The sequence below is a fragment of the Anneissia japonica genome, unplaced genomic scaffold, assembly GCF_011630105.1.
Source record: "Anneissia japonica isolate Jap-2015-1 unplaced genomic scaffold, ASM1163010v1 scaffold4536_len1192065_cov207, whole genome shotgun sequence".
Taxonomy (NCBI): domain Eukaryota; kingdom Metazoa; phylum Echinodermata; class Crinoidea; order Comatulida; family Comatulidae; genus Anneissia; species Anneissia japonica.
Genome location: NW_022703183.1, coordinates 284,683 through 311,292, shown reverse-complemented (window position 1 = coordinate 311,292; position 26,610 = coordinate 284,683). Strand labels below are relative to the sequence as shown.

The following is a 26,610-nucleotide window of genomic DNA, read 5'->3' as shown; positions in this document are numbered from 1 at the left end:
ACATTTTCCCCGCGAAATCCCATCAACTGCAAAATGTCTGTAATGTTTTTATTAAGACATGTAATTATTTTAAAAAGTGTATCTACTTTATTTTGTTGTTTTGAAAATGTCGACCGGCAACTGAAACATATGGTGCCTGTTTGTAGTCGACAGAATTGAGTTTTTAAAGATTTCATTTTCTTCGAAATCTCATCAACTGCAAATAAATGTTTAAATGCTTGTAAGATTAGACGTGTGGTTAAAAATAATAAAATTATTTTTGAAGTTTATCTACACTTTTTTTTTTTTAATTTAGAAAAGTGTATCGCATATTGGTCTATTTGAAATGGGTTCATGCAAAATCCGGTGGAACAATTAAAACAAGAAAGGTCCTTTTCTATATGAAAAAAACAAAAACAAAAACAACAAATATACACGAATGCATTTTATACGTGACAATGTTTACATGAATCAGCTGTCAAATATGTTATAAAAATGTATTAATTTAATATTACGCGAATGCAGCAACATACTTTTGATAGAATTCATAATTTAACACTACACTACAGAGGGACTTTCTGAAAAAGGAATTTAGCTTTCCTTGACCTAAACCTAGACCCTAGATAAATGTTATACTATTAAAAAAGTTGTACAAAACGAACATCAAAAACAAGGCACACTCCTAAGAATTACTGGATTATTTATAATTCGTAAAAATGGATTTTGGAAGTGAGATCTGCATGCCAGTTAGTTGTCAAGTCTTTACTCGTCGTACGTAGAGTTAGACGTAGGCTAGTAGGGCTAGTAGGCATGGCATAGGAAGCCTGCCTTTTTTCTACACTTTAGGCATAGCCTAGGCTAGCTAGAATATGGTAAGTATATGCTGTATTATTATTATTATTATTATTATTATTATTATTATTATTATTATGTGTTACAATAAAAATCTGGCCTATGGCGTATATTTTTTAAAACAAAGAATAAAGTAATCTGCCATTAACAAAACATTGTAATATAATATCTTTTTTCATTTAATGCATCTTGATTACGATTAATATCAGGATCAACGTTTTCAGTTCCTTTGAGTTCCGAATCAGCATTTTTTTCGCGCTTTTTTCAGTTCCTTTCAGTTCCGCAAAAAGTTGAACATGGGCAACTGAAAGGAACTCAACTCAACTCAACTCAACTTGACTCATGTCGACAAATATGCGCGACTGTCAGTTCCTTTCAGTTGCGGTCAGTTCCGGTCAGTTGCGTTCAGTTCCTTTCAGTTGTGCAGAGCGCTCATGTCGACAAGTTGAGTTGAGTTGAGTTGAGTTGAGTTGAGTTGAGTTCCGTGTCGACCTGAGCCTGCCTTTAGTCCTTAATTAAACTCCATCGTTGGAAAAAGAATGAACTGTTTACTTAAAATTCTCATTGTGTAAGCTGTTACCACAGGTACATAAATATGACATCTTCTTCCATTTTAGGACTAAGTTTCATTACATTAATTGACAGTTGATATTAAATATCAACTGAGCTATTAATTAGATAGATTGATACTTTGTTGACTAATACATTTATGGAAAAACCCTTCATCTGTTGTTCTGTCTTTTTGAATGCTCAGATTGAACTTTTTTCTAAAGAAAATATACACTACATACCGTGATAGGTTATTTAAAAGACTGAGGACATCTTGCAGTGCTTCACTGCCTGCAGCTTCGTTGCCTTTGTTCTCTGTTGCTCTTGCTAAATGATTTGTAAGAAGTGCTGAAACATGACGAGCCAGGCCGGTATTACCAAGAAAATCATGGGACAAATCCTCATTGCTTTCCCATGAAACACAACGATTAGCAAGCACCTGTAACAAATCATTTAAAAAGTTGGTCTTGAATTTTCCAAGATTTTAGTTTAGCCTCTGAATAAACCAACTGCAGTTAAGTAATCCAAAGAGGGGAAAATATGTTTAGTCAAATCACCTTTTTTTGTGAATGATGTAAATACATCACAAGCTTAAAAATTAGAATCACTGAAAGAAATTAAATTTGTAGTTCCTTAATAAGTCAAGAAGCAATCCTTTAAAAGTCCTACCTGAATAATGAGAGAAAATATTACATGAGATGCAAACTAAATGTTACAGACTTCCCAAGATATTTTTTATCAATATACCATCTCCTTCACATCAGCGAACCTGTACACCAGCGAACACAAACTTTGCTTAAAATCAGTACAATTTATACGCAGCAGTAAAGATATGCACATCACCATAGATTTGCACCCATGAGCATGCAGTCTTTTCTTACAGGCCTCTGTGATGTCATATGGATAGCCATTCACACAGACTCAATTTAGCAGAGGGCGCTTGCTGAAAATTTTCTAACAGGGAATGTGTGTAACACTTTTTTCTGGTGTGAATAAGGTATACGCATACCTGAAAACCAGCCCAAGCTAGTGCTGACACATGTAGCCTGCTGCTCTTTGAACTGGATCCTCCAATGTCCCCTGTGACCTGGCCTAAACTGCACAGCTTATCAAGAAGCTGAACAAGACCACTATCTACCAAGCACTGCTCCTCATTCCTAGGTTAAGTTGAAAAAATAGTAAAGGTGAAAGTGGATTGAGGTACAGTGGCAGATCCAAGGGGGGGGGCTAGCCGGCACAGGCCCCCTGAATTCATCAAAATTTTAAAAAAAATAAAGATATAAAGAAAATTATACTCAAATTTTGAGTCTGAGAGTGCGAATTTTTGCCTCAACCCCAACAATGGTGGGGGCTGTTTAGAATTTCCTTTCTGGAATAGGCATTTTAAAATCTAATAATTTACCATCAAAATGTACTAAAAACATAAAAAGCTCGCATTATATTAGTTATCAAACACACATTTAATCATCAATTAACATTTACAAAGAAAAATTAAGATACAACTTCTTAATAATTACGTTAGAATTTGGGATCAATGGTTTGTCAGTGGAGAAAATGGCGTCGGTTGAATGCGTTTTGTGTAGCCGATAGCAACAGAGTAGTATCAAGTGTTATTGAGACGGAACACTGTAGTACTCTATAATATATGACTTAAATTATTATAATTAATATGAGATATTATTATTATTTGCAAAAGATAAAAAATCTTAGCTTTGTGTTCACATATTACCCCTTTTTGCCTATCATCCTACCTTGTGTACGGTATTGTACATAACAATGCAATACTGTTGCCGCAAGCCAGAGGGTGCATGGCTGCCAATTTCACCACCGACGTCATTGTTTCTAAGAATGCCTGCTGGACGTCTTCTACCATACCACCACAATAAAGCTCCCCAATCCTACAAGTAAATGTAAAACAGATGATGTAATCAATTCTTACTTTTCAATAATTTCTTGAATTCTTTTGACACCCAACAGCAAGTTCACACACCAGTAAACAAAACAGGAGTATAAAGGCAGGTAAAGGTAAGAGAATAACCCATAACTAGCAGCAGCATTGTGATGAAATCCATTTTAAGTCTTTATCCGAGAAGAGTCGGTTTTTACCAACTGAAAACTTGGCGAGAAGTGGCTCAAACCGGCGCCGATGTTAAGTCTATAGTTACCGGTGCCCCCTACCTTACCGCTCGGACACAAGACTCGCCAAGTATATGAAGCTCAGATGTGATGTAGTGATGCTCTAATATAAAAGCTGTGTTATATCATGGCTAAACCATACCACTGTTTGCACTTGCACTCACATACACAGTAGGTTTTACTGAGACCATGGTCAAATTGATAATAAGATATAGGCCTAATTATATTTAAAAAATAGTATATAATTTTGCAACTTGGCTTTCATAAGAACATGTCACACATGCATGTTTAGCTTACTTTGGTCCATGTTGTAGTACTAATGTAACTGCAACCACGAGGTGAGTTCCTTCTCCAATTTGACATGCTGCGTTTAACAGTTCACGTATATGGCCCAGAGCCTGCTTACGACTTTCAGCACGCTGCTGACGCACTCTAGCAGCTGCTAAGAAGTTCTCACATGACACCTGCAAAGGCAACATATTACTTAAATAAATTACGTCTCATTTTTATACCAAACTCTGATAAATAATTTATAAATTAAAGTTAAAGGTTCATTTTATGGCTTACTGTAGTTTATTAAAACAATTTTTCCATACGTAACACAAATATACTATTGTTAAAAGTTAAAATTTCAATTAAAAAAAATTGAATACTTCTATCATAAAAAAATGATCATTAAAAAGAAATATTGTATTATTAACATAGAACCCAACTGGCATCAGTACATAGATGTGGGTGTCACAAGAATGATTAATGGAAACTGTTGTTGAACTCTCAACAACTGCCTAAGAAAGATTTTAAAAATACATTGGCCAGAGAAAATCAGTAATGTGGATTTATGGGGGAGAATAAAACAACACCCAGTAAAAGATGAAATTGGCAAAAGGAAATGGTTATGGATTGGAAACACCTTAAGATAACCAACATCGAGCATTACCAGACAAGCTCTTACATAGAGCCCACAGTGTAAACAGAGAAGAGGACATCCAAAAAACATCTGGTGACGGGACCTACAAGCAGACTTGAGGAGGACAGGCTATACCTGGAGAGACCTAGAGGTGGAAGCCAAGGAAAGAGGACTGGAGAAAAATCATTGACGGGCAATACCCCAGAAGGGGTGACTGGCTTAAGGTAAGAAGTTGTTGAACTCACTATACGTTCAGGGTTGGTGCCAATAAAGGTGAGGATCTCATCTAGAAATCTAAGGTAGGCTGGTAAGCCTTCTTGGGTTTCCTTTAACATTGAATCTTGCAATAATGATATAGCACCTTCTCTTTCAAATCTCCTTTAATAAAAAAAAAAACAATCAAATTACATTACAATAAGGATTAAAATAATGATCTAAAATATAACAATGATAATAAAACATTGTAGATACTAAATCTCAAAGCAAGGAATTGATAATGAAATATTAAAGAAAATAGATAGATTATGGAAATTTACAGTAAATTGTTCAGTTAGTTTTTTTGATAGTGTTTTTTTCAGTTATCTGGTGGGTTTGATTCCCTCCCGAATCGCTTGCATGATTTTTTTCGGAAGTATTTGTGAACATACTGAGCATTCAGTACAATAAAACGTCGGGCAGGTCATAAATATTATTTCTATAAAATCTCCTGCAACACAATTTCCTGATTACTTATGATTATTATTTTAATTACAAATGATAATCAATCCAACTGAACAATTACCTTTGAGACCTGGCCTGTGACTTGTGGCGAAGTCCTAGGCCTCCTAGGCCAGCTGGGACGGAAGCACTGCGAGAATAAGCGGAGGACACACTGGTCTTCTTGGGGACATCCTTACTGACATTTTGAGCTAGGAGTATAAGACAGTAAAAATAAACAACTGGTGTATTGGTCTACACTTCAGCTTCTCAATCCTGTGGTCAGAATTTGGGATTTGTGGATTCAATGATTATGTGGTTATGAATTCATAGACAACAGTTTGCCAATTCATAAAAATTTAATTTAGTATAAAGTTTAGGCCTAGCTTGAATTACTTATCTAAGTAAATAGTTAATTTATCCTTACCAATGACCAGTTGGCTGTTTTCTGATATACTTCGTAATACACCTTCTGGAGTGAATTTTTTTGTTGCTATGGTAACTAGTAACAACAGTTCAGCTCTCTCAATTATACCATTTACTAGGGCTTTGCATCTGCATAATTTCGGTTTAGTTTCATTGCTCTTTACCTCTTTTTCAAGTTTTTCTCTAAAAAAAAATTAAAGAGAAAATCATCAGCATACAAATAATGAATATGTTAATTATGAACACTTGGAAATTAGAGATGTAATTTCCAAACAGAAAAAAACAGCAGGTTCTTCTCCAAAACATAAAATGATTTAAAAGATAGGTTCAAAAATTGAGAAGCTGATGACTCAACACTTATTACTGGAGATTCTATTATTAGAGGTGTACATAAGCAAGGGGTAAAAACATCAAGTAAAATGTCAGCTAAGTGCTACACAGAGTGATAGGTAGAAAGGGTGACCAAGCTCTGCCCCATCCCACCCCACCCCACCCACTCTAGTAATGCTTGTATGATGAATTTTGCATCAACTTTCCCAATGAATGGCTGTTCGTATGCATATGTGTTTAGGAGAATGACAATTATGCAATGACATTAATAATACATACCTAAGGATCTTCACTGATTTTTCTTGATTATTAATATCTACTGATACACCTATGATATAGCATAGCATCTCCAGTTCATACAATTTAGTCTAAAAAAAAAATCATAATATATCTGATAGGAAATTGAAATAATATTTCATCATCATCACTATCATCCATCTCACCACAATCATAACTCCTCACCACCACCACCACCACCACTACCAACACCACAATCACTACCATCAATACCAATATCACTACCATCACCACCCTGAAAAGCTACTGCCACAACCAACAATCACCACTAACACAATAATCACCTTCATCACTTTCACTCCCAATGCCACTATCACTATCATCAAAACCATTACCACTATCATCCCCATCACTATCAACCCCACCAAGACCACCACCGCCAACACCACCAGCACCACCACCACCAATTAAGTAAGCTTTTTAGCTGTTGTGGTCACCTTTATGAAATTATATTAAAAAATTATTAATTATCATTACTGCAATTAGAAAATACAAGACACAGTAAAGAACAAACCTCTTGATGATGATAGTCTGCAAAGAATGGTGAATAGATGTCACTGGAGGTGGATTCTAATTTCCTCATATCTTCTACATCATTGGTCCATTTCTGTTCTAACTCACACATGGCCTTGAGAAGAAATGGAAACATTTCAATAATTACGCTTATGGAAAAATAAAAGAACAAATGTACACAAACTGTTAGAAGTATCTTAATTTCTAGCTGGTGTCATGATAGAAGCGCCCTTGTCACGGTTCTTGTTATCACTAATTCTACAACCACACAAAAGACACAAGGTCATTGCTTTCAGTTAAGTTGCAAAGGTATTAAAGTTCTTAATGAAATCTGAAACAGGCTTGCCTCCCAGGTTTCAGCATTTGTTAGTTGAACGAATGAAAATAAATTATGAATATTATTGCTAGTATAAAAGATAACTTCTAACCTGCAACTGTCGTTCCAGTGCATAAAGTCTCTTAAATACTTCTTGGACCACATTCATAAGTTTCACTTTGTTCTCATCTTGCTCTGAGAGAGACTCAATTTGATCCTGAATGTTGAGGTGTTTCATAACAGCTGACATTATGACCTCATGCATAGTTTCCGGCTGGATTACTTCTCTGCAAATAGAATAAATACTTTTTATAGCACATTCTCCATGGGTTACAAAGACTTTTTTGAGCACTAAGCAGACCAGGAATTTAAAACAAAAACAACTTTAGAATCAGCAATTAAGTTCTAAATTGTACACTGAACTGCCCGATACTAAATATCATGCCCTATCATAAAGAGTGGGAAAGACTTTTCACCTTGCTACACTCAGGTATGTATCAGTCCTTTGCAGTCAAAAGTGAAAAGCAAATGAGGACGATGATGTCATACGTATCTATAATATACCCATTGAAATAGATGATTCCATATCTTCTTTATAAGTTGTGCTAAACTAAACATGTATCTTAAGCAGGTCACTCACTGCACCCGGGCAGTCATCAGCCGACTCGATTCCATGAACGTTCACAACAAATCGTTTTTAATGACGATCCACTCAGATTGCCACCAACAATCAGCAAATGGTGTCGCCTCGTCTAGCGCTCACAGTGGATAGAGTTAGATCCGTCAGCCGACGGTCGTACGACTGATGCAGTGAGTTCCTGCTTTAAATATTGAATACTGCCTTACCTTGCACTGGGTCTCAAAGTAGGTTCTGCTTTACCTGCTAAGCTCTTCAGTTTCCGTAGTACATCTTTTGACATTTTTATGCGCGGTACAGCAGCTGGAATTCTTAAAGTTTTAGCACCAGTAGCAGTAGTGGGCTGCCAAATACATCTATCAATGGAAAAAATAATTTATTATGCTGCATGTTTGCTTCATTGCTTAAAAGTAACAGTTAGGATGGATGATTCCATTACTTTTTGTGTCTATGCCCCCTTGGGGCAAAGACACTATGTTGTCGTCTGGCAGTTAAAGATGGCTAAAAGTGTAAATCTGGTGGAGGTGCATGATGGGTCATCTGTCATCTTAAGTACCTTATTACTGTAAAAAAGTCATAAAAAAGATGCAACACAACCTGATAACCGTATCCCTGTGTGGATACTTTATTAGTAAACATAATACAGTAAGCCAGTAAAGGGCATAGACACACGCTCCCGCTAAGTTCCACATATGTCTGTTCATCCATGCATTAATTTTTTCCCTTTTTAAAATTTAATTGAGTATAATATACTTTCTGTGAAATGCTTACCTTTGTAATATCTTAGAACTTAATATATGCTGACATTCTTTCTCATTCTGGTTCTCTTTTGGGCCATCATACAACACATGTAGATGTGTACAAGTGAGAACAGCTAGGCCTAAGGCAATGTCAACAACAAATGGTAGATGGTTTGATGGTAGTTCTGAGCTCTCATGTGCCCTCACCATACAGCTGAATCCCCACAGTGCCTTGTCAGGGGTGTTGTGCTCACGACCACTTCGCATCTCAAATGTGAAAGTAACGGTACTACCCTCAACCTGAAAAACAAATATAGTAAAAATGTAGAGTTGTGGCTTGGTAATTAAAACTCTATTTAGACTATCAAATTTAATGTGAAAAATACCTTTGATGTAGCCATATATGGGTATGATGCCCATATGTGACCCAAGCTCACAAACGGGCTGCAAACTCGCACTGCACTGTATTGAGAAACAAGCCTCAATACCTAGAATAGGGCGTAGAACGTGAATTTTGTGTGGATTGGGCTTTTGTGTAATAAATAAAGTATAACTATTAATCTTACTATTCCTGAGGTTTGAGTTTAAAATTCCATCTGTAAGAGGTAAAATTTAGCCATTTTCTGATGGGAGCTAATGATAAATGAATAGAAACCTGCCGATAATAAAAGCATTTTTCTCAAAACTTGATTTAAGAAAATTGATAAAGATGACAATTATTCAAACGGTTATAACTTTGCTTCCAGACACCCGATTGAGTCCATTTAACTGTCATTTTAAAGTAAATGATATGTTCTATGCCATTATAACAAAAACTCATTTTGGCCTGAGGACGAGTTTACGGCCCGTTTGTGAGCTTGGGTCACATATATGGGGGTTGTCACATGAAACTTGATAGAGTGGACAAAGCTTAAGACAGAGAGCCAATAGCAGCTATGAGGATTACATTGGGATAATGCAAAGGAGAGTCTGGAGGTATGTTCCTCTGGAATAGATGTGTGAAAATGAGTTATAATATTTACCTTGACAAGGTCTTTAGGCCAACCAGATCCAAGAACACTTCGACTACCATAACCATATGTATTGCCACCATATTCAGCAACCTTTCTGGAACTTGTTGTAGGTCCGGCATACACTACCACCTTTGATGATTAAGCATAGAATTAATAATAATATAGAATAGAATATAATTAAGAAAACTAAGTGTTAGAGCCTGGCTCACATTGCATTGGCAAGAATCCATGAGATTGTCGTATGAGAAAACAGTTAATAGTTAGCCTCTGATCTTACCTTATCATAATCATATTGCGAGGCACACCTGGGTTCAAAACGAAGATATAAACACCTGGCACCAGGAATGTGAATGGTATCTCTGAACTTGTAGTTATCTCTCACTGGATGGATCGTCTCTACTACTTTGCCTGATGACCAAGGAGCAGGTATCTTAAATCCACCTAAGAATCCATCTCCCTTATCTGATAAACTATAACAGATTAAATAAAATACTTGTTATCATTATCATTTTTATTGTTCTTATGAATGCCATTAATACTTTTAGTAATAATCATTTTTTTTGTTAGGAAAGGCTAGGCCAGATGCCAACACTACGAGAACCTGTGAGTCATGTACCTGCTAACTACTGCTTGCAGGTAAACGGCGCGATAGTGTTAGTTCACTGGTGTTTATCTGTTTTTGTTATATATTTTAGCATGGTTAGCTTAGTTGATCTACTAGAATAGATTCTGCTATTTTGTTTACTGTACAGCACATAGAGACTCCATATTATGCACTATTTAAGTTTCCAACCATTACCATATTATTACAATCTTCATCCTTATTACATAACTAAATTTTAATTTTTTATCATCATAATTTCATTTCATTTATATTTCCAGAAAAAAAAAATACAAATTACATAATGTAAATGTGTGTAAAACCTAAAAGTAGCCTTCTCTAATATCATATAAATACTGATATTATTACTATTACTATTATCATCATTATTGTTATTATACATATTATCATAATTATGATTCTCTAAAATATAAAAATACTAACCTGGATGGATACAGCTTCCCTGCACAATCTTCAGAGTTCTCTATGTGATTCTTCATGCGCAGAGCAACCTACGACAAATAATAGCACATTATCAGTTTACAAGGTAACAAATCTAACATAACATACCATAAACATCTTAGTAGTCAAGATGCTAACATGGTCCAGAGTTGAATTCCTATACAATTCAACTACTGTACTTCAATTCTCAAAAAGTAAATACTAAGCCTTTAAATGAGACTTTAGTTCCATTCTCTAAATAGCAAGTGAAGAAAAAAAAAGCATTATCAACTCACCTTACTACTAAGAAGGACAAGTTGTACCAACTGAGGCATCAGCTGTTGCACAACACTCAGACAACACAACTTAGGGTGTGCTAATGAAGTTGTAAGTAGTGGTAAGAGGTGTCCCAACACGGTTCCTTTTAATACTCTCTCTAGGGCTTCAATTCTTGGTGTAGCAATTTCACTTGGTTCATTCACAAGATTACTCACTACCTCTAATAATACTTCTAACACCTGAAAAAAATTATAAAATCATACAACATTTATCAGGAATATGCAAGATTTTTTCTCCAAATTGTCACACAAAAATCTAGATTAGTAAGCATTACAAAATAATGTACATATTTAAAATTATCCAAAATATAGAGTACCACAGTTGTGTCGTCACAATGCCATGTGGCGCCCTCTGTCGCCAACCGGACGTTGGTCGTTGGTTACCGTTCATTACGCCTGAATGACTTCATAGGCTTCCTTGAATAGGCATTTTAAAATCTAATATTTTACCAACAAAATGTACTAGAAACACAAAAGCTTGTATTATATTACTTATCGAACACACATTTAATTATCAATAAAAAATTTACAAAGAAAAACTAAAATACAACATCTTAATAATTACGTGAGAAATTGGGATCAATGGTTTGTCAGTGGAGAAAATGGCATCCGGTTGAACGCGTTTTGCAACGATAGCAACAGAGTAGTATCATGTGGTATTGTGACGTAACACTGTAGTACTCTATATAATAGAGAACTCATGTCTGTCAAACTATGAGTTAGAAGACATTCACACAAACTTAAGACTATTTTCAGCAACTTAGGAACATATTTTCTTTCACTACTGATTAAAATTTTTTTAAAGTGGATCGGTAAGAGTGATTGAGAAGGAGTTAATCACCGAGTGCTACAGTATTCTTCACATCTACTACAGATATTTTAGTTGTCGTCAATTTATTACCTTTTCACTGCCTTTCAAAATATTACTAGCTATTCCAAGGAATAATGCACCAGGTTCTTGAGTCTGGCTACCTGTCTCTTGCTGTTCTCCATTTGTTTTCTCTTCTGGTGAGCTTAAGATTAAATTCCTTGTCTCGCATGTTAGGACACCCATGATATATTGAAGACATGGGGACGCACGCTGAATAAGAATAGGAAAAATAGAATTACTGCTTATGCCATGCAGTTGTGAAACATAGTTAACAAAGCTGTATACTCTAAAGAATACAAATTAAGAAATCATTTTCATATACATTTCCAAAGAAAAATGTTTATTCCTTATATACAAAAATGTATAAAAAAACCATATGAGGGAATTTGCAAGCACAAAGCTGCTGTTTATATGCTAAACTTCATGGTTAAGAGTTTGATCTCCACAATGTCCATTTCCGACCAGGCTTAGATAACTCAATTTGCATTATTGAAGGGCTGTAATATGGATCATGCTATGTTATAGACAATTTGGGAATGACCCCTGACCTTGTTTCAGTCAGGCTCACTTTGTCTAGAACCATTGGTTATAGAGCCTAGAACTTCAGTTATAGAGTCTGAACCCTGATCATAGGGACCTTAAATAATGTCAGTCTAGATATTAAAACTACAATTTGTTTTTTAATCCACAAAAACACAACTTAAGATAGTATAAGACCAACTCTGAAACAAGTGATGTAAGCCCAAATGATTTTATATTTTTCTGATAACCTATAGTAAAAGATTTTAAAAAAGCTTACTGGAGTGCTAGCAAGGAACATCTGAAACTGATCATCTTCCATAGTCTGGCAGTTCCTCAATAAAATACAAGATTCCTTCACAGCTATTCTCAGGATGTAGTAAATCAGTTCATCACTCAACCTACAATTAAGAACAAAATTTAATAGAAAATAAAGCTGTCTAAACAAACTCCCCGACGCCCCATCCCCCTTTTTTATAATATTCGTCTTGGTAAAAAAAAATCCAAAACAAGTCTTACGTAATGATGCTTAAGAGAATTAACTGTTTTTGATGTTAGTCATGAGAGAGGCCAATCTAGCAACGGTGGTCTTTTTAGTAACAGACTTTACTTGAGAAATGCAATTTTTAGGAAGATAAGTTACTTACTGAACAGGTTGCTCCTTATTGTTCCATTCTTGTCTTAATTGTTGAGCTAAGTTCACTAATAACAGATCACATAGTTTAGTTAATGCTGGTGTGCCATCACCATCTCTCAAAAGTTGTTGGATTAAACAGGTTTGCTCTTCTGGTGTCGGGTAGAGAACGGTCAGTCCAGCACTTAAAAATAACAAAATGTAATTTTTGATTAACAAAATACATAATCAACATAAACACATTAATAATGAGAACGTTCCATTGTCAGTTTAAGGTATCTGTTACGGGTCTATCCTATTTGCATGTCCTTTCATTTATATATTAATATATAAATATAAAGGAAATGTGAAGTAACAAATCCAAAAAAAGAAAGACCACCAAATACATTGTCCAAAAATTTGTTTGGTGGCAAATGACAGAAGTGGTACATTCCATTGTCAGTTTAAGGTATCTGTTACGGGTCTATCCTATTTGCATGTCCTTTCATTTATATATTAATATATAAATATAAAGGAAATGTGAAGTAACAAGGCTGCTGTTGAGTTGGAGGTTCCACTCCAAGTTGACGGTGGACATGGTGAGGGGCCCTAAGCCCAGGATTGTACCACTGATCAACCCAATCATTTGAACAGGTCCATATCATATCATTTATTACATCATAACACACACCTAAATAGTGGTTTTAAAGAACATTTAACAAGATTTTAAAATGTCATATTTTTATTTCAGAAATGGAACCTATGTTGGTTACAGTGCGAGCATATGGTGTGGTGTGGTGCATGTGGGCTTCCAATCGAAAAATTGGGTTTGAGATTGACAATCTATTTGTGTCAAAGGCACTATATCCATGAAGCAAAATAGAGAATATCTGTTATGTTCTAGCTGAGATACTAGCACAATGAAAACTTTGTTGCAAAATCCCTACAAACCCTACAAACAATGATCTTGAAAATATCGGGTAAGCATTTTTTTTTTTGGGGGGTTTTTTTTTTTGGGTGGGGGGGGGGGGGAGAATATATTAATTTTACCAATGGAGTAAAAAATATGATGATTTAAAATTTCTCTTTTTAAATATGACAGAAACAAATTATAAAACATTACATATAACATTTTTTTTGTTCGTGTCATTATATCTTAAAGCCCTTTCCAGAATATCGAATTTTATTTGACAAAAACATGGTCATGATGACATCACATCATGACCACATATAGGCACATCATGACCATATACAGACCCATCATGATTATATATGGGCATACAACAGTATTTTGTCAAAGAAAAATTGATAATCTAGACAGAGTTTAACAATGTAGTAGTAGACCTTTCCGGAGGGTCAAATTTAACAACTGACCAATCAGAACAGCGCCATGAATATGCGCGCGTCTCACAAACACACGTGTTGTCCGCACAAATGCACGTATTTGCGCATGTTTTGCTTTGTGGGACCATACTGTACCAACAATATCAAAGGGGCGGGCTTAGCAGAAAGGTCAATCGTTATCATACCTATACTCTGTACACTAGCTCCTCGTGCCAATGCGGATGCCGGTGCATCCGTACAGTCAACCCTCACATGGAAGTTACCATTGGATACACTGTATATATGATTCGTACACAGGGCTAAGAATAAAAACAAAAATATTCTTTTCTCCACATCTAAAGCAAATACAGTAATTAACAACATAAACGAAAGTGGTATTCAATCGATTGTTTTATATATTATTGGTTATAGAGCAATACTGCTAAAAAGAGACATTATGCTATTAGATATGTGAACAACAGGCTCTAGGCTTAGGCTATTTGCCTGAACAACCCAACCACAACCACAACCAGGCTATTTTCCCCTGGCTATTCTTCCCCAGAAGTTTTTTCCCTACCTATTTTGCCCTGTACAATATTCCTCCAGTTTTTTTCACATTTATGTCTTACATAAAATAATAAACTACAGTATATGTAAGTTAAAACTTAAAGTAAACTATTACCGATATACCTAATTGAATTTTAAAAATTTAATTAAATTTAAATTTAATTTAATTTAATAGTTGGATTTGTATTGCGCATCATGCGAAAAAGCCTCTATGCGCTTGGTGATTGAGCTTTTTGAGTTTGACATTTTGAAAAAAGTTTGTTATTTTATGGAACTAAAAAACCTATTCCTTAAACTAAAGCATGGTTGGCCGTTGGCTCAGAGGAGTTCATCCGCCCTTTGTTGTGAAATGGAGGAATCATGATATTTATAGTAATTTTTTATAAAGTACAGTAGTGTTTTATATAGGCAAACTTTATTTATATAAATATTATATATTTTATATAAATTATTTTTGACAGTGAAAAAATATTTTAAGATTTACCTCTACTGGTGTTGAGAGCAGATCCTGTGCCAAACAGAGCCCTAGTAGATGTACTACTACTAGCCCCTCCACTAGAACCTCCGACCGGAGGGGTAATGATCACTACATTAGTACCACACACATACATTGGTGACTTCCTTAGCACTTTCAATGCTAATCCACAACTTGTATTAGCTAATGTTTGTAAGAAAAGTATTGACAAAATTAGTTTACATATAAGTTTGAGTCGAATGCAGTAAAACCAGGCCCATAAAACCAGGGGTTTCTATTGTTTGGCTTAACCCACCTTTCGAGCAAATTCCCTTTGATAAACCCAAATACTCCCTTCCATAGTATAACAAAACCATCAAAATGATGCCAGAGAGGGGAAGAGACCAGCGATTCTTTAAGCAGACCCAGATCCAGAGCTTTAATTGAATCCTGGTTACGATCTTGAATGCATTTACTGAGTTAGACATATTGTTAAAAAAACATCAACTTTGTTGTGAAAGCTTTGAATAAATTAACAGGTTTGGCCAATATTGACATTCTAGGTTAAGTCATGTACAGTATGCAAGAAATTAGTAGGTTAAGTATGCCTGTTAAGTAGGCCACAAAGTGTAAGCCTGTACAGAATCATTCATTCATCAACACAGGTACAATATATTTTGAAAATTGTCTACTATAATATTGTATGTATATTCTATTTAAAATTTTTGAAGACTGCATAAACCAACAATTAATAATAAATAATAATAAAATTTCACCTAAATTTACTGGGTTTAACTTAAGGGAAACTTTTTTTTACAAACATTAATAATAATAAATAAATAATATAACAAGATCTCACATGTATCATCTTTAGTAGCACTCTGCACTGGGCCGCCAGCCAGTGCTGCCAATGCCATAGTGGTGGAGCGGTAATTACGCAGCCGTGCCATCAAAGTTGTTGTGTCTGTTTTTGTACTTTCCTCTTTGCGCTGTAATATCACTGGTTGTTGTACGTGGATTGCTTGATATTTTTCTTCTGATTTCTGTAAATGAGCATAATGATAATGGTAATAAATAAGAGATGATCACAATTGTAATGATCATTGTTAAGTAAAGTAAGAAATTATGTGGAAAATAGGGATAATGATGGAGAAATTATGTTGCTAAATAACAGAAAATGTTGATATAAAAATGTGGGTTTTTATATTTTTTATATTCTTAAGTAATTGTAAATACAATATTTTCAGCACATTGATTATTATTTTATGTGTATACCAAAATAAATCAATAAATAAACTGATCAATCAATACACTGCATACACTTTTTAATGAGAAAAATATGTCATTAATGGGAAACCCAATGTAATATACCACCTTGGCCTCATAGCTCGATGGTTGAACCACAAACTAGTGGGTCTTGGGTTCATTACGCTACTAAGTACAAGAGTATAATCTCACCTGAATTTTGAAAACCTCTAGGTAGATATTCTGCCCTTTCCCATTCTTGTCCATACCAGTTGGACACCATATCCAATAAAAGAATAAACCATCACTACATAGAGCTATGGTAATAGGATTCAGGGATGTTTGTTTAAATGTTACCACTTCTTTCATCTAAGAAGGAGCAGGAAAGAACATCATATTCATTGTTGTCAACAATTTAACAAAGAAGAATGGAACTCATTTTCTTAAATAAAACATTTTAAATAAATATTATATGTAGTTTAAAAAAGCACTTGCATAAATATTGCTTGTTGGATTCCAAGATAGTATTTTAGTGTCTTAGGGATACATCATATTTACCAACCGTCTCGCATCGTTCGGGACGGTCTCGCATTTTAAAGTGATTTGGGATGAAACACGCATTTTGCAGAAACACATGCGTGATCCTAAATTTGTCACACATTTAGCACAAATTATCACAAAATCAGGGGAAAATGTATTTAAAATTAGAAAAAAATTGGTTTTATTGAAAATGCAGTAACTTAAGTCATTAGAGAGTGCAGTATTCATGTTAATACTTATTTCACTGATGCGTTAATAAAAATTCATCAGTAAAGAAATATTTGTGTGTCTACATAGTTTGGGTGCTCAAATTAAACGTACCTTGAAACTCAAATTGTACATATCTTTATTAAAAATATTTTTGCTTATGTACCTGTATTGTCTACAAATACTCTCTGAAATCATTTTAAAAGAGCTTAAAATGCTCATCAGAGCACCACGGGCCACGCACCCCCCCCCCCCACCTCCCCCAGCCAACTGGTTTAGTCACGCATTTCAAATCTCTCAGGTTGGTAACTATGATACATGGAAGACAAAAACGACAATAAGGAGAAAAAAAAAGTGAATGTAAAGGAAAAGGGGATGAGAATGATGAGTAAAATATGAAGAATAAAGACAATACTCAATGCAATTAAAAAAGCAACAAGAAAGTGGACATGTACACTTTGCTCAGTTGGCTAAACTGGTGGTAGCCACTGTGTGTGCACTGAACCGTGGAGATATTTTGGTACACAGTTCAATTCTGCTGCTCTCCTTTCGATCCACGTAACAGGCTGTAGGGCAAGTATAAAAAAAAAAACACTGTCTTTCAGATGCTTTTGGTAATGTGTGCAATATGATGATAAAGAACATAGTATACTCTTCGGAAAAGATTAGGGGATTGCCTCTCCCGGAAGTAGCAAAGGATCGCTCCAGATGGAAGTAGATTGTTGAAGCCTTATGTCCCGCTTGGGATGAAGAGGATTAAGTAAGTTAAGCAAGTCTCTTGGAAGTATATCTTTTAGACTTTCGTGGGTATTCCTTGATGTTCACACTGAATAAATCTAAATTATATTTAATATCATTTATTATAAAATATATTATTATTATTTATGCAATGAAAAACTGTTTATCAGAGCTTAGCTCAGTCGGCCAAACTGGTGGTAGCCACTGTGTGCATTGAACCGTGGAGATATCTAGGTCCCCGGTTCAATGCCCATCGCTGCTCTCCTTGTGTGTCAGCTGGAGGGCTGAAATGCAAGTTACGATAGTGCACCATCTTTCGGAAAAGATGTTCAAGCCGTTGGGCCCGTGTGCACATTAAAGATCGCAGTACACTAATCGGAAAAGAGTAGGGATTGCCTCCCGGTTTACTGTTCAATCACCAGCAGAAGTACCCCACTGGAAGTAAGTCTTCTTCAGACTTTTGTGGGTTATCCTTGATGTTTACACCAAATAAATCCATCCAAGCCATAATTATATTTTAATATTTCTTATCTTGCATCTTACCCTTGTAAATTTAACATTTTCGCGCCGCACCTTTAGGCTGCTACAATCAAGAGGAAACAGATTAAGAAACTGTAGGTAGAATGGGAATTCTGAATTAATCAATACGCAAGCACAGTTACCAAAGAATGTCTGTGAAATATGTAAAAAAAAAAAAAACACAGTGAGAATGCCCTGGGAAAGGCTAGACAGCCAGTGAGCATGTGGACTGAGATAGTGACGTTGACAAGCCATGTCGATCATGCGAAGTTATCAAAAAGATGTCTCAGGAACCAGGCAGCGTCTGCGAAGAGGTCATGAAATAGAAATGGGAAAATCAAACTTTTTAAGCAACAAATAACCATGCGCAACTCAAGCTAACACAATCATGCATGGCAATGAAAATTAATAATGAGAATTCCGGTCGAAAATCCTTGGCTATCGAAGGCCTACAGTGCATCATATAATCGTCAAGGAGAATTGTATTAAAATAACCACAGAAACTGACGACACAACCTTGGCTAAGTAGCATTGTCTTGAAAGGTATGGTGCTGTACACTGAAGAAGGATAGCATACATATGCTCTTCGTCGTATGTATTCATATTATTGACAATCCGAAAAAAAATAGCCACACAAACTGATAATAACAACAACAATCGGCTATGATGGAATTTATCTATAACTCGTCCAACTCAGCCAGAAAAATAATAAAAATAATAAAATTTTTCAAAAATTGAATACAAATAAATAATAAAAAATAATATCATCATTAATAATAATAATAATAATAATAATAATAATAATAATAACAATAATAATAACAATAATGGTAAGAACACAAGCTAAAGAAAGTATGGTAGGCCTAGGCACACTTAGTACGTAGCTACCTGTACTGTTTAGTATGTTTTGTTTTTATTATTTTAATCCTGTGACTGCAATTTTAATAACTTTGAGGCTATTGTTACACCAGTTGTAAAAAAAATCTACCTGTAGATTATTATTTATATGTTTATGTGTCATATCATAACATAAATGCATTGAAGATGATATAGGTCATTCTCAATTATACATTAATTAGTGTTAAGTTTGGAAATACAAACCAGTCATAAGTTAAAGAGGTTGTGGCGTTTATTTATAGGAAATATTTACTGTTACATTACCTTTATGCTGCTATTTTTTTATTTCAATTTTTATTGTATTTTTAAAGTTTTTATCTTATTAACTTTTGAATAATTTAATTAATGATTTTGTACATATATATATTTTTATATATATTTTAATATTTTTACTTGACTATTTTATGCTAATTTAATTTATGTTCTCATTGGTATTAGAGAGCCACCAGGCAGTGATTTATTTCACTTTTTGGCCTGTCCGGAAAATTGAGTGTTGTTTTTTTTCCTCTCTGTTATTCTGTGTTTGCCAGTTTTAATGTTCTTTGGACCAAATAAATAAAATGAAATATTACATAACATAAAAATTAATCTGACTTTTCCAAATCAAAAAACCACCTTTAGAGTATGTGCATCAACCTCAATAAACAACACTCCACTTTTGGCATCAAATGAACTAGGTCTGTGTGCTAAGCAGTCATCCCCATAAGTTAGCCACCCTGGTTCTAGCTCCTGGTTTGTTGCATATACATATCCCCGAAGAGTGCCATGCATGCCTGTACCAATCTTGGCAATTCCTCTTCCACATGAATCAGTCGAGTACAAAAAATTACCATCACATCCAATGCTTCTACCAAACTCATTCTCTGTAAAATCATAAGGAAAAGTTGACAATTACATCCTGGTATAGATGCAATAAGGAAATGCATCCTCAATTTTCCACTTCATCAGGGATATAATTTATGTATGGATTTTTAAAAATACTTCAGATACACTTGTTATGAACTGGACGGTTGTAGAATGTTGCATAAAATTAAGTGATAACAAATTATTCAAGTTAATAAAAAAGTAAATATATAATAATATGAAGTATGGTATTATCACACTACAAAATAGCCAATATATGAATCACTCAAATCTGATGCTGGAAATAAAGGAAAAATAAATAAATGTTAGTGGAATAGAGGGGGCCCAGCGGCGGAATTTCACAGATGGAAGGTCTATACATAGGCCTACCATGGTTGGAGCTGAGGTAAGAAAGTTTATGATTATAGCACTTCTAGATGACTGGAAATGGCACTCTCAGACTTAAATTTGGATATAATTTTCTTTTTTCACAGGTAACAGAATTTTACAGTTGCCTGTTAACCGCTTAGCAAATTTCAAATCATTGAATTTCATGGACACATTTGGGAGGGGGAGGGGGAGGTTTGGTGGGCTGCTAGACCCCCTAGGCCACTGTGTATAACTAAAATAGACCTACTTTTAAAAGATGCAATTTCAAGCAAATTGCTCTTTACCTTTATCTTTTTCTTGGTCATTGATGTTTTCTCCGATGCTTAACATATCTTCAAAGCCCCAGCAGAGTATATGCTTTGTACCCAGTAGAGATGATGGGCATCCTGGCCCCCCAGCAAGCTGCAGTAACTTGTGCAGGATTTTGGCAACAGGTAGAGAAGTAATTTCATTCGATAGTTTTTGGAGTAAATGTACAGTATGAATAAGTGTCTTTATAGATCCTCTAAGTATTCATTATGACAAAGAAATAAAGAAAAACAATCTCATTATTATCAATCATACAGTAATAATAGTAAAATAAAAATTAACATAATTAGAATATGCATATTTTTTATACATTCTGTAAATTACCATCTAATTAAGTCTTAAGTTTTTAGCCTATTTTTTTTAATAAAGGGATACAATGTCATGGTGATTCTTAGACAGAATTTCAGGAAATCAAAAATATGAACTCATGGGGCTATGTATTTTTCAGTAATTTTAATTAGTAGTAATAAATTTGCGTGTAGTTAATAGGCATTGTATAAATTGATGTAAACATGTTGTTTAATTCTTTTCAAGGTATTTATCAAAAATTGTGAGAAAATGATTTATTTACAGATATAACTATATGTGGCAAGGACAAGCCAAACCAGTCACTCGTCGCAAATCGTGTTTCAGAGAAAATGGCCAAAACATGTTGGAATGTCAAATTTTTAAAAATCTATTTTATTACACTAAACTAATCTTTACATATCTATAAATCATTCTATGCTGTTATTTTCCCAATTTTCAATAAACAAACAACACTTTTTAAGGATTTGATGATAGTTTCTGCATGAGTAATGCCTGAAATCATAAACTTTGAAGGCTCATTTCTCATATATTGTTCCTTAAACAGCTGTATGTTTAAACGCTTGTAACTTCATAAGGAAATGTCCGATTTGAATGATTTTTTTACCATTTTATAGCTATTATTTTACCCTCTAACACTGTATTAATAACTCAAAATCGATCTTTGCGACGAGTGACTGGTTTGGCTTGTCTTTGCCACATATACAGTACAGTTTGTTTTCAACACGAACATAAATTAGGACAATATGTAACTTTTTAAATTTACAATGATAATATATTGGCTGCTGAAAATGCACACAATTTCCTTGTAGTTTAAAAACTAAACAATTATTGGAAAGTTATTACACTTTTCATCGCACTATTTTGAAAAGTGCACACATATGTATAAACATATGTATAAACATTATATTGTTACTATTTTGGTCATTTCAAAAGTTCTCACCTTGCACAAGCTAAAGCTGTTAGGGCTGCAGCTGCACTTTCTTTTTGCTCAATATCTGTGATCTTTAATGAACATTCAGTTTCTGAATTCTCTCCAAGCCATGTACACAAAAGGTTTTCCAGGCCATTCAGACAATCAGAAGGTTCCTTCATCAAACTTAATGGTGGACAATCTTGTAGACAACTTAGCAATAGCTTTGTTGTGGTTCCAATTAAACCTGGATCAACAGCACTTTGAGATTTCAAGAGGGGAAAAACGAGTAGTAGGCTTACCCTGCTTGAAAAACTTACTGTATCACCTTGATGCCACAACCCTTGTTTTCTCAGTAGACTAAATGTTTCCTCCTGGCTTGCTGCCTCTTTTTCTACAGCTTTTTCTGACGTTGTAGCAAGCTGTCTTTGTGCAGTCCACAAACCTTTTAATGCATTGAGCCTATAATCAAGCAGTCTAGAATATGCGAACACATTATTTTGAGTACCACAGACAGCCAAGAGCCTTTCTGTAAGTTCCTTTGGGTCTTTCGAGTCGAAGGCTACCAGGCCTAAGCCTACTCCATTCTCACCTAGGCCTAGGCCTACTGCGTCTGCAGCATGGTTGTCTGAGGCCTGTGGAAGCTCAACAAGGTCAAGAATTCTCAGTAAACCATTGTGAAGAAAGAGTGTTTCTTCGCTTATAGATAGCCATTGACTGTTATCATTAACATTAGATGTAGCCATCATTATAATAGACTCTCACCTGCAAACAATCGGATCCTAAAAGGAGGAATGTCTACATATTCTTGTTTGGATTCCATATAGGCCTAGAGCCTAGCCTATAATTATGTGATTGTTTTGATCTGCGAGGTGGTAATTTGCTGCTCGTCTATATCTACACTTATCAAGATTCACCCTTTGTTTGATATTGAAAAGTGTCAACACACGAGTGAACGCGTGTGTACATAGTGATTGTAGTACTGAACTGTAGACTGTAGTGCATTTTTACCAAAGTGCGTTTATAACATTGTATGTCCACCAATTTTTTAACGCATTTTTAATATGAATAACGCTTTGAGCAATCAATCACTAGGCCTACTATTATTATGGAATGGGCTTCTTCCCTCTGGACCCAGGTTAATCAAAAGTTGTTTTTCATGCTAAATATGATTACACTATAAACTATGCATAGGAATACGCCTAATTGAAACCTTCTAAAGTAAGGATTAATTGTGTTTGTATACCTGCGTAGTTTGTAGAACGTAGGAGTATACGTTTTATATTTAAAATTTCCCTTCCTATACCAAGTCCCATATGGTCTAGTGGTTAGGATTCGGCGCTCTCACCGCCGCGGCCCGGGTTCGATTCCCGGTGTGGGAATTTCTTTTTATACTCATTTTGTGTTGGTCACGTTTGTGTGTAGATCGGTAAATTTTTTTTTTATATGTGTTTACGCCTAAAAAGTAGAGAATACACAGATTATACGTCATTTTGGATTCCCATCGCGTACCGTACCAACCATTAAAATAGGATAGTCATGGCCAAGGCTATTTTCCAGCCATATTTGCTCATAAAAAATGTTGTTCGTTGTCAATTCAAAGTAAATGAATATATAAATAAAATACCACCCATTAATTTCTTAAACCTAAGAGGCGCCTATTTATTATATATTTCTGGAGCCCATGAAAAATGTCTTGGATCACCCATGTTTTTACAAGAGTTTATTAATATTTCAATATTGCAGCTTTCTGGATAAAGGGTATTAATAGATACTTTGGGTAACACCAAATCAAAGATATAAGATAAGATATACGTATTGTAATTTTTCACAAGTCAACCAGGGTCGTAGATACAATTCATTTCATTCATGAATGATTTATTCAGAAATTTTATACAAAAATCATTCTTTATCATTAAAAAAATAAATATTATCATTTACGGACTATTTAATTTTAAATATTTAGATAAAAAAACAAAAAGAAAAATAAAAGAATATATATATATATATATATATGTATATATATATTGTATATATATATTGTATATACATATTTGTATACAAATGTATATACATCGACCAAGTATAATAACAATAAGAAAAAAAAAACATAAAATAAACAAACACATAAATTATTTAAACTGATAAACATCTTTTTCGTATCGCTATTAATTCCCTAAAATTTACCTCAGCCCCTGTCTCTTATACACATCTAGATGTGTATAAGAGACAGTCATTGCAGTGTCTTTTGTTTGCCTTCCGTTTCATTGCAATGTCAATATCGAAATCAATTTCCTTTGATGCAAAATGCATTTCACACATAATATAAAAATAAAAATAATTATTCGTAAAGTCATCACATAATTTTACACACGCCGAATAACTTAATTATCTACCGTACCTATTAAAATTGACATATTCTGAGTTTTGGACAAAATATCCTGCATCTGTTTTAGTGAACGATATCCACATGATTTATTTACAGTGCAGTGCATATTCGATGCATGCAGGATCTTTCAAATTTTAACTTCATTTAGAACATCACGTTCGTATAGCGATCAATTGTCTGTTCTATGTAATTCTGTTAGAATATACAACAGTTGAAAGTAATTATTGATCGTAATAGAATATAGGCCTATGGCTTCAGCCATTTGCATAAGATTTAGCCTAGATTTAGAAGAAGACGTTGATTTGATTTCTTAACCACATTTATGGTGTTGAATTGTAAATCACTATCCAATATTGTGCCTAAGTTCGGTTGTCTAGTGGTTATACCAGTCTATTTCTGAAGGTCATTCGATTCCCATTCCGGCTTGCGATTTTTTTTGGCAAGTAGGTATTTGGGAGCGTATAGGCCTTCTACACGTCAGGTGGGCAAATTCATCACTGTTTCTAAATATTTCATCTTTTACAATCTCTAACTCAGGGCCGGTGGAACGTTTTTCAAAGTGGGGTGGGGGTCCAGTTAGATGAAAGGGAATATGAATCAGGGGGAATCTGGGTTCAAATTTAGGGGGCACAGGGTGAAATTTTTCCCAAAAACCCCAAAGAGGAAGGGGGTGGGAAAATGTTGATTCCTAGATGGAAGGAAATGAGCTTTCCCGACTTTTGAGCTAGGTGTCTTTTAATGAATTTTAATTCTTCAAAATTCAAGGTGTTCCCCTCTTGAAAACGGTCATTTAAGCTTTCTCATTCTTATTACAGTAAATAGGCCTGTTATGTGTGTATACATACATAAAACAAATGGAGTATTCTTTTTTCCATGAATCGATAAACCCAAAAAAGAAAGGTGCCCGGTGGTTCTACCCAGGAAAAACTTTGATTCCAAGATGGCGGGAAATGAGCTTCTGACTTCTGGTTCTCCCTGGGAAAATGTTGATTTCTAAATGGCGGGAACTAGCTGAGCTTTCCCGACTTCTGAAGTGTCTTTTAAATGACTTTCAACTTATTCAAAATTCAAGGTTTTTCCTTTTTGACAACGGTCAGGTAAATTTTTCTCATTTTTATTACAGTAAACAGGCCTTGTGTGTGTGCATAAAACAAATTGAGTAATTGCATTATACGTATATTTTTTTACATAATCGATATCGATAAATCCCAAAAATGAAAGGTGGTGGTGGTTCTCCCCCAGGAAAATTTTGATTCCTATGGCGAAAAATGAGCTTTTCCGACTTCAAAATCCAAGGGTTTCTCCCCTGAAAACGGTCAGGTAAATTTTTCTTATTTTTATTACAGTAAATAGGCATGTGTGTACCGGTATACATACGTTGCATAGTACGTATTCTTTTTTTCCTGAACGAACCCCAGAAATAAAGGGGTCCTTTCCCGAGAAAATTTTGATTCCTAGTTAGATGGCTGGAAATGAGCTTTCCCGAATTCTAATTTTCCTATTATAAAAAAAAAAAAAAGAAAAAAAAAATATCAGCTCAGGGTTCTGAAAAGGTATAGGTCTAGAATTCTTTCTTTTTTTTTTTTAGCCCAAGGATGGGGGAGTCAGTCAGTCAGGGAAGTCGTAACTCGGTCGGGACGTACTGCATAACTTTGTTTCCCCTCCCTCTCCTCTTTATTCCCTCTTTATTTTCTTGCATTTCTTTCCGATCAACAAAAATCTATGACATTATATATTTTCTGCCAAAAAGTGGGGAGGGCCGGGGCTGACCTTAGGGACGTATAGGGCCTACAGGGGGAACCATGAGAGCCGCGGCTCCTCCCCTTTGTAACAGTGTTGAAATTTTAAAGCTTATTCTTGCTAGAATACAAATTCTTTCCTGTGACCACACAAAATGAATACTTCTAACTATGTAAATATGCATCAGCACACGATAGCCTACATAGGCCTAGGCCTATAATAACATAGGCCTAGGCCTAAGCGTGATTTAAAAAAAAATCTTAAATCCATAAATCCCAGGCCCGTTTTCAGATACAGAAATGGGATAAATTTGGTTCAGTTTGGTTTTTATCCTTTTGCAAGCTCTATAGTTTTGTTTTAATACTACAGTATAGTAGTAATAATAATATACTCATAATTATTTTAAAGATTACGATGACGATGGTGATAATAATATTAATAATATTAAAAAGTAAA

General features: G+C 34.7%; 1 protein-coding gene and 1 non-coding gene across 2 annotated transcripts in view; one reads left to right on the top strand and one right to left on the bottom strand.

Moving 5' to 3' along the window:
• Positions 1-22,939, bottom strand: part of LOC117104333 (probable E3 ubiquitin-protein ligase HECTD4) — a 47,560-nt gene extending 24,621 nt beyond the window's left edge. The window contains exons 1-27 of the mRNA XM_033245150.1: positions 22,056-22,939; positions 20,782-21,002; positions 19,880-20,127; positions 16,577-16,732; positions 15,978-16,161; positions 15,149-15,322; positions 14,304-14,417; positions 13,333-13,465; positions 12,809-12,979; positions 12,442-12,562; positions 11,673-11,852; positions 10,730-10,951; positions 10,437-10,504; positions 9,669-9,861; positions 9,401-9,520; positions 8,410-8,678; positions 7,848-7,994; positions 7,114-7,288; positions 6,687-6,800; positions 6,155-6,243; positions 5,547-5,728; positions 5,205-5,331; positions 4,669-4,801; positions 3,814-3,980; positions 3,132-3,278; positions 2,390-2,537; positions 1,623-1,819 (exon numbers count right to left, since the gene is read on the bottom strand). Coding sequence (XP_033101041.1) covers positions 1,623-1,819; positions 2,390-2,537; positions 3,132-3,278; positions 3,814-3,980; positions 4,669-4,801; positions 5,205-5,331; positions 5,547-5,728; positions 6,155-6,243; positions 6,687-6,800; positions 7,114-7,288; positions 7,848-7,994; positions 8,410-8,678; positions 9,401-9,520; positions 9,669-9,861; positions 10,437-10,504; positions 10,730-10,951; positions 11,673-11,852; positions 12,442-12,562; positions 12,809-12,979; positions 13,333-13,465; positions 14,304-14,417; positions 15,149-15,322; positions 15,978-16,161; positions 16,577-16,732; positions 19,880-20,127; positions 20,782-21,002; positions 22,056-22,774 — 4,919 coding nt within the window. The 5' untranslated portion in view covers positions 22,775-22,939. The remainder of the gene's footprint in view (positions 1-1,622; positions 1,820-2,389; positions 2,538-3,131; positions 3,279-3,813; positions 3,981-4,668; positions 4,802-5,204; positions 5,332-5,546; positions 5,729-6,154; positions 6,244-6,686; positions 6,801-7,113; positions 7,289-7,847; positions 7,995-8,409; positions 8,679-9,400; positions 9,521-9,668; positions 9,862-10,436; positions 10,505-10,729; positions 10,952-11,672; positions 11,853-12,441; positions 12,563-12,808; positions 12,980-13,332; positions 13,466-14,303; positions 14,418-15,148; positions 15,323-15,977; positions 16,162-16,576; positions 16,733-19,879; positions 20,128-20,781; positions 21,003-22,055) is intronic.
• A 396-nt stretch (positions 22,940-23,335) lies between these two features.
• On the top strand, positions 23,336-23,407 carry Trnae-cuc. Its single transcript has one exon. It is a non-coding gene; the product is annotated as a tRNA-Glu (tRNA).
• The last annotated feature ends 3,203 nt before the right edge of the window (positions 23,408-26,610 follow it).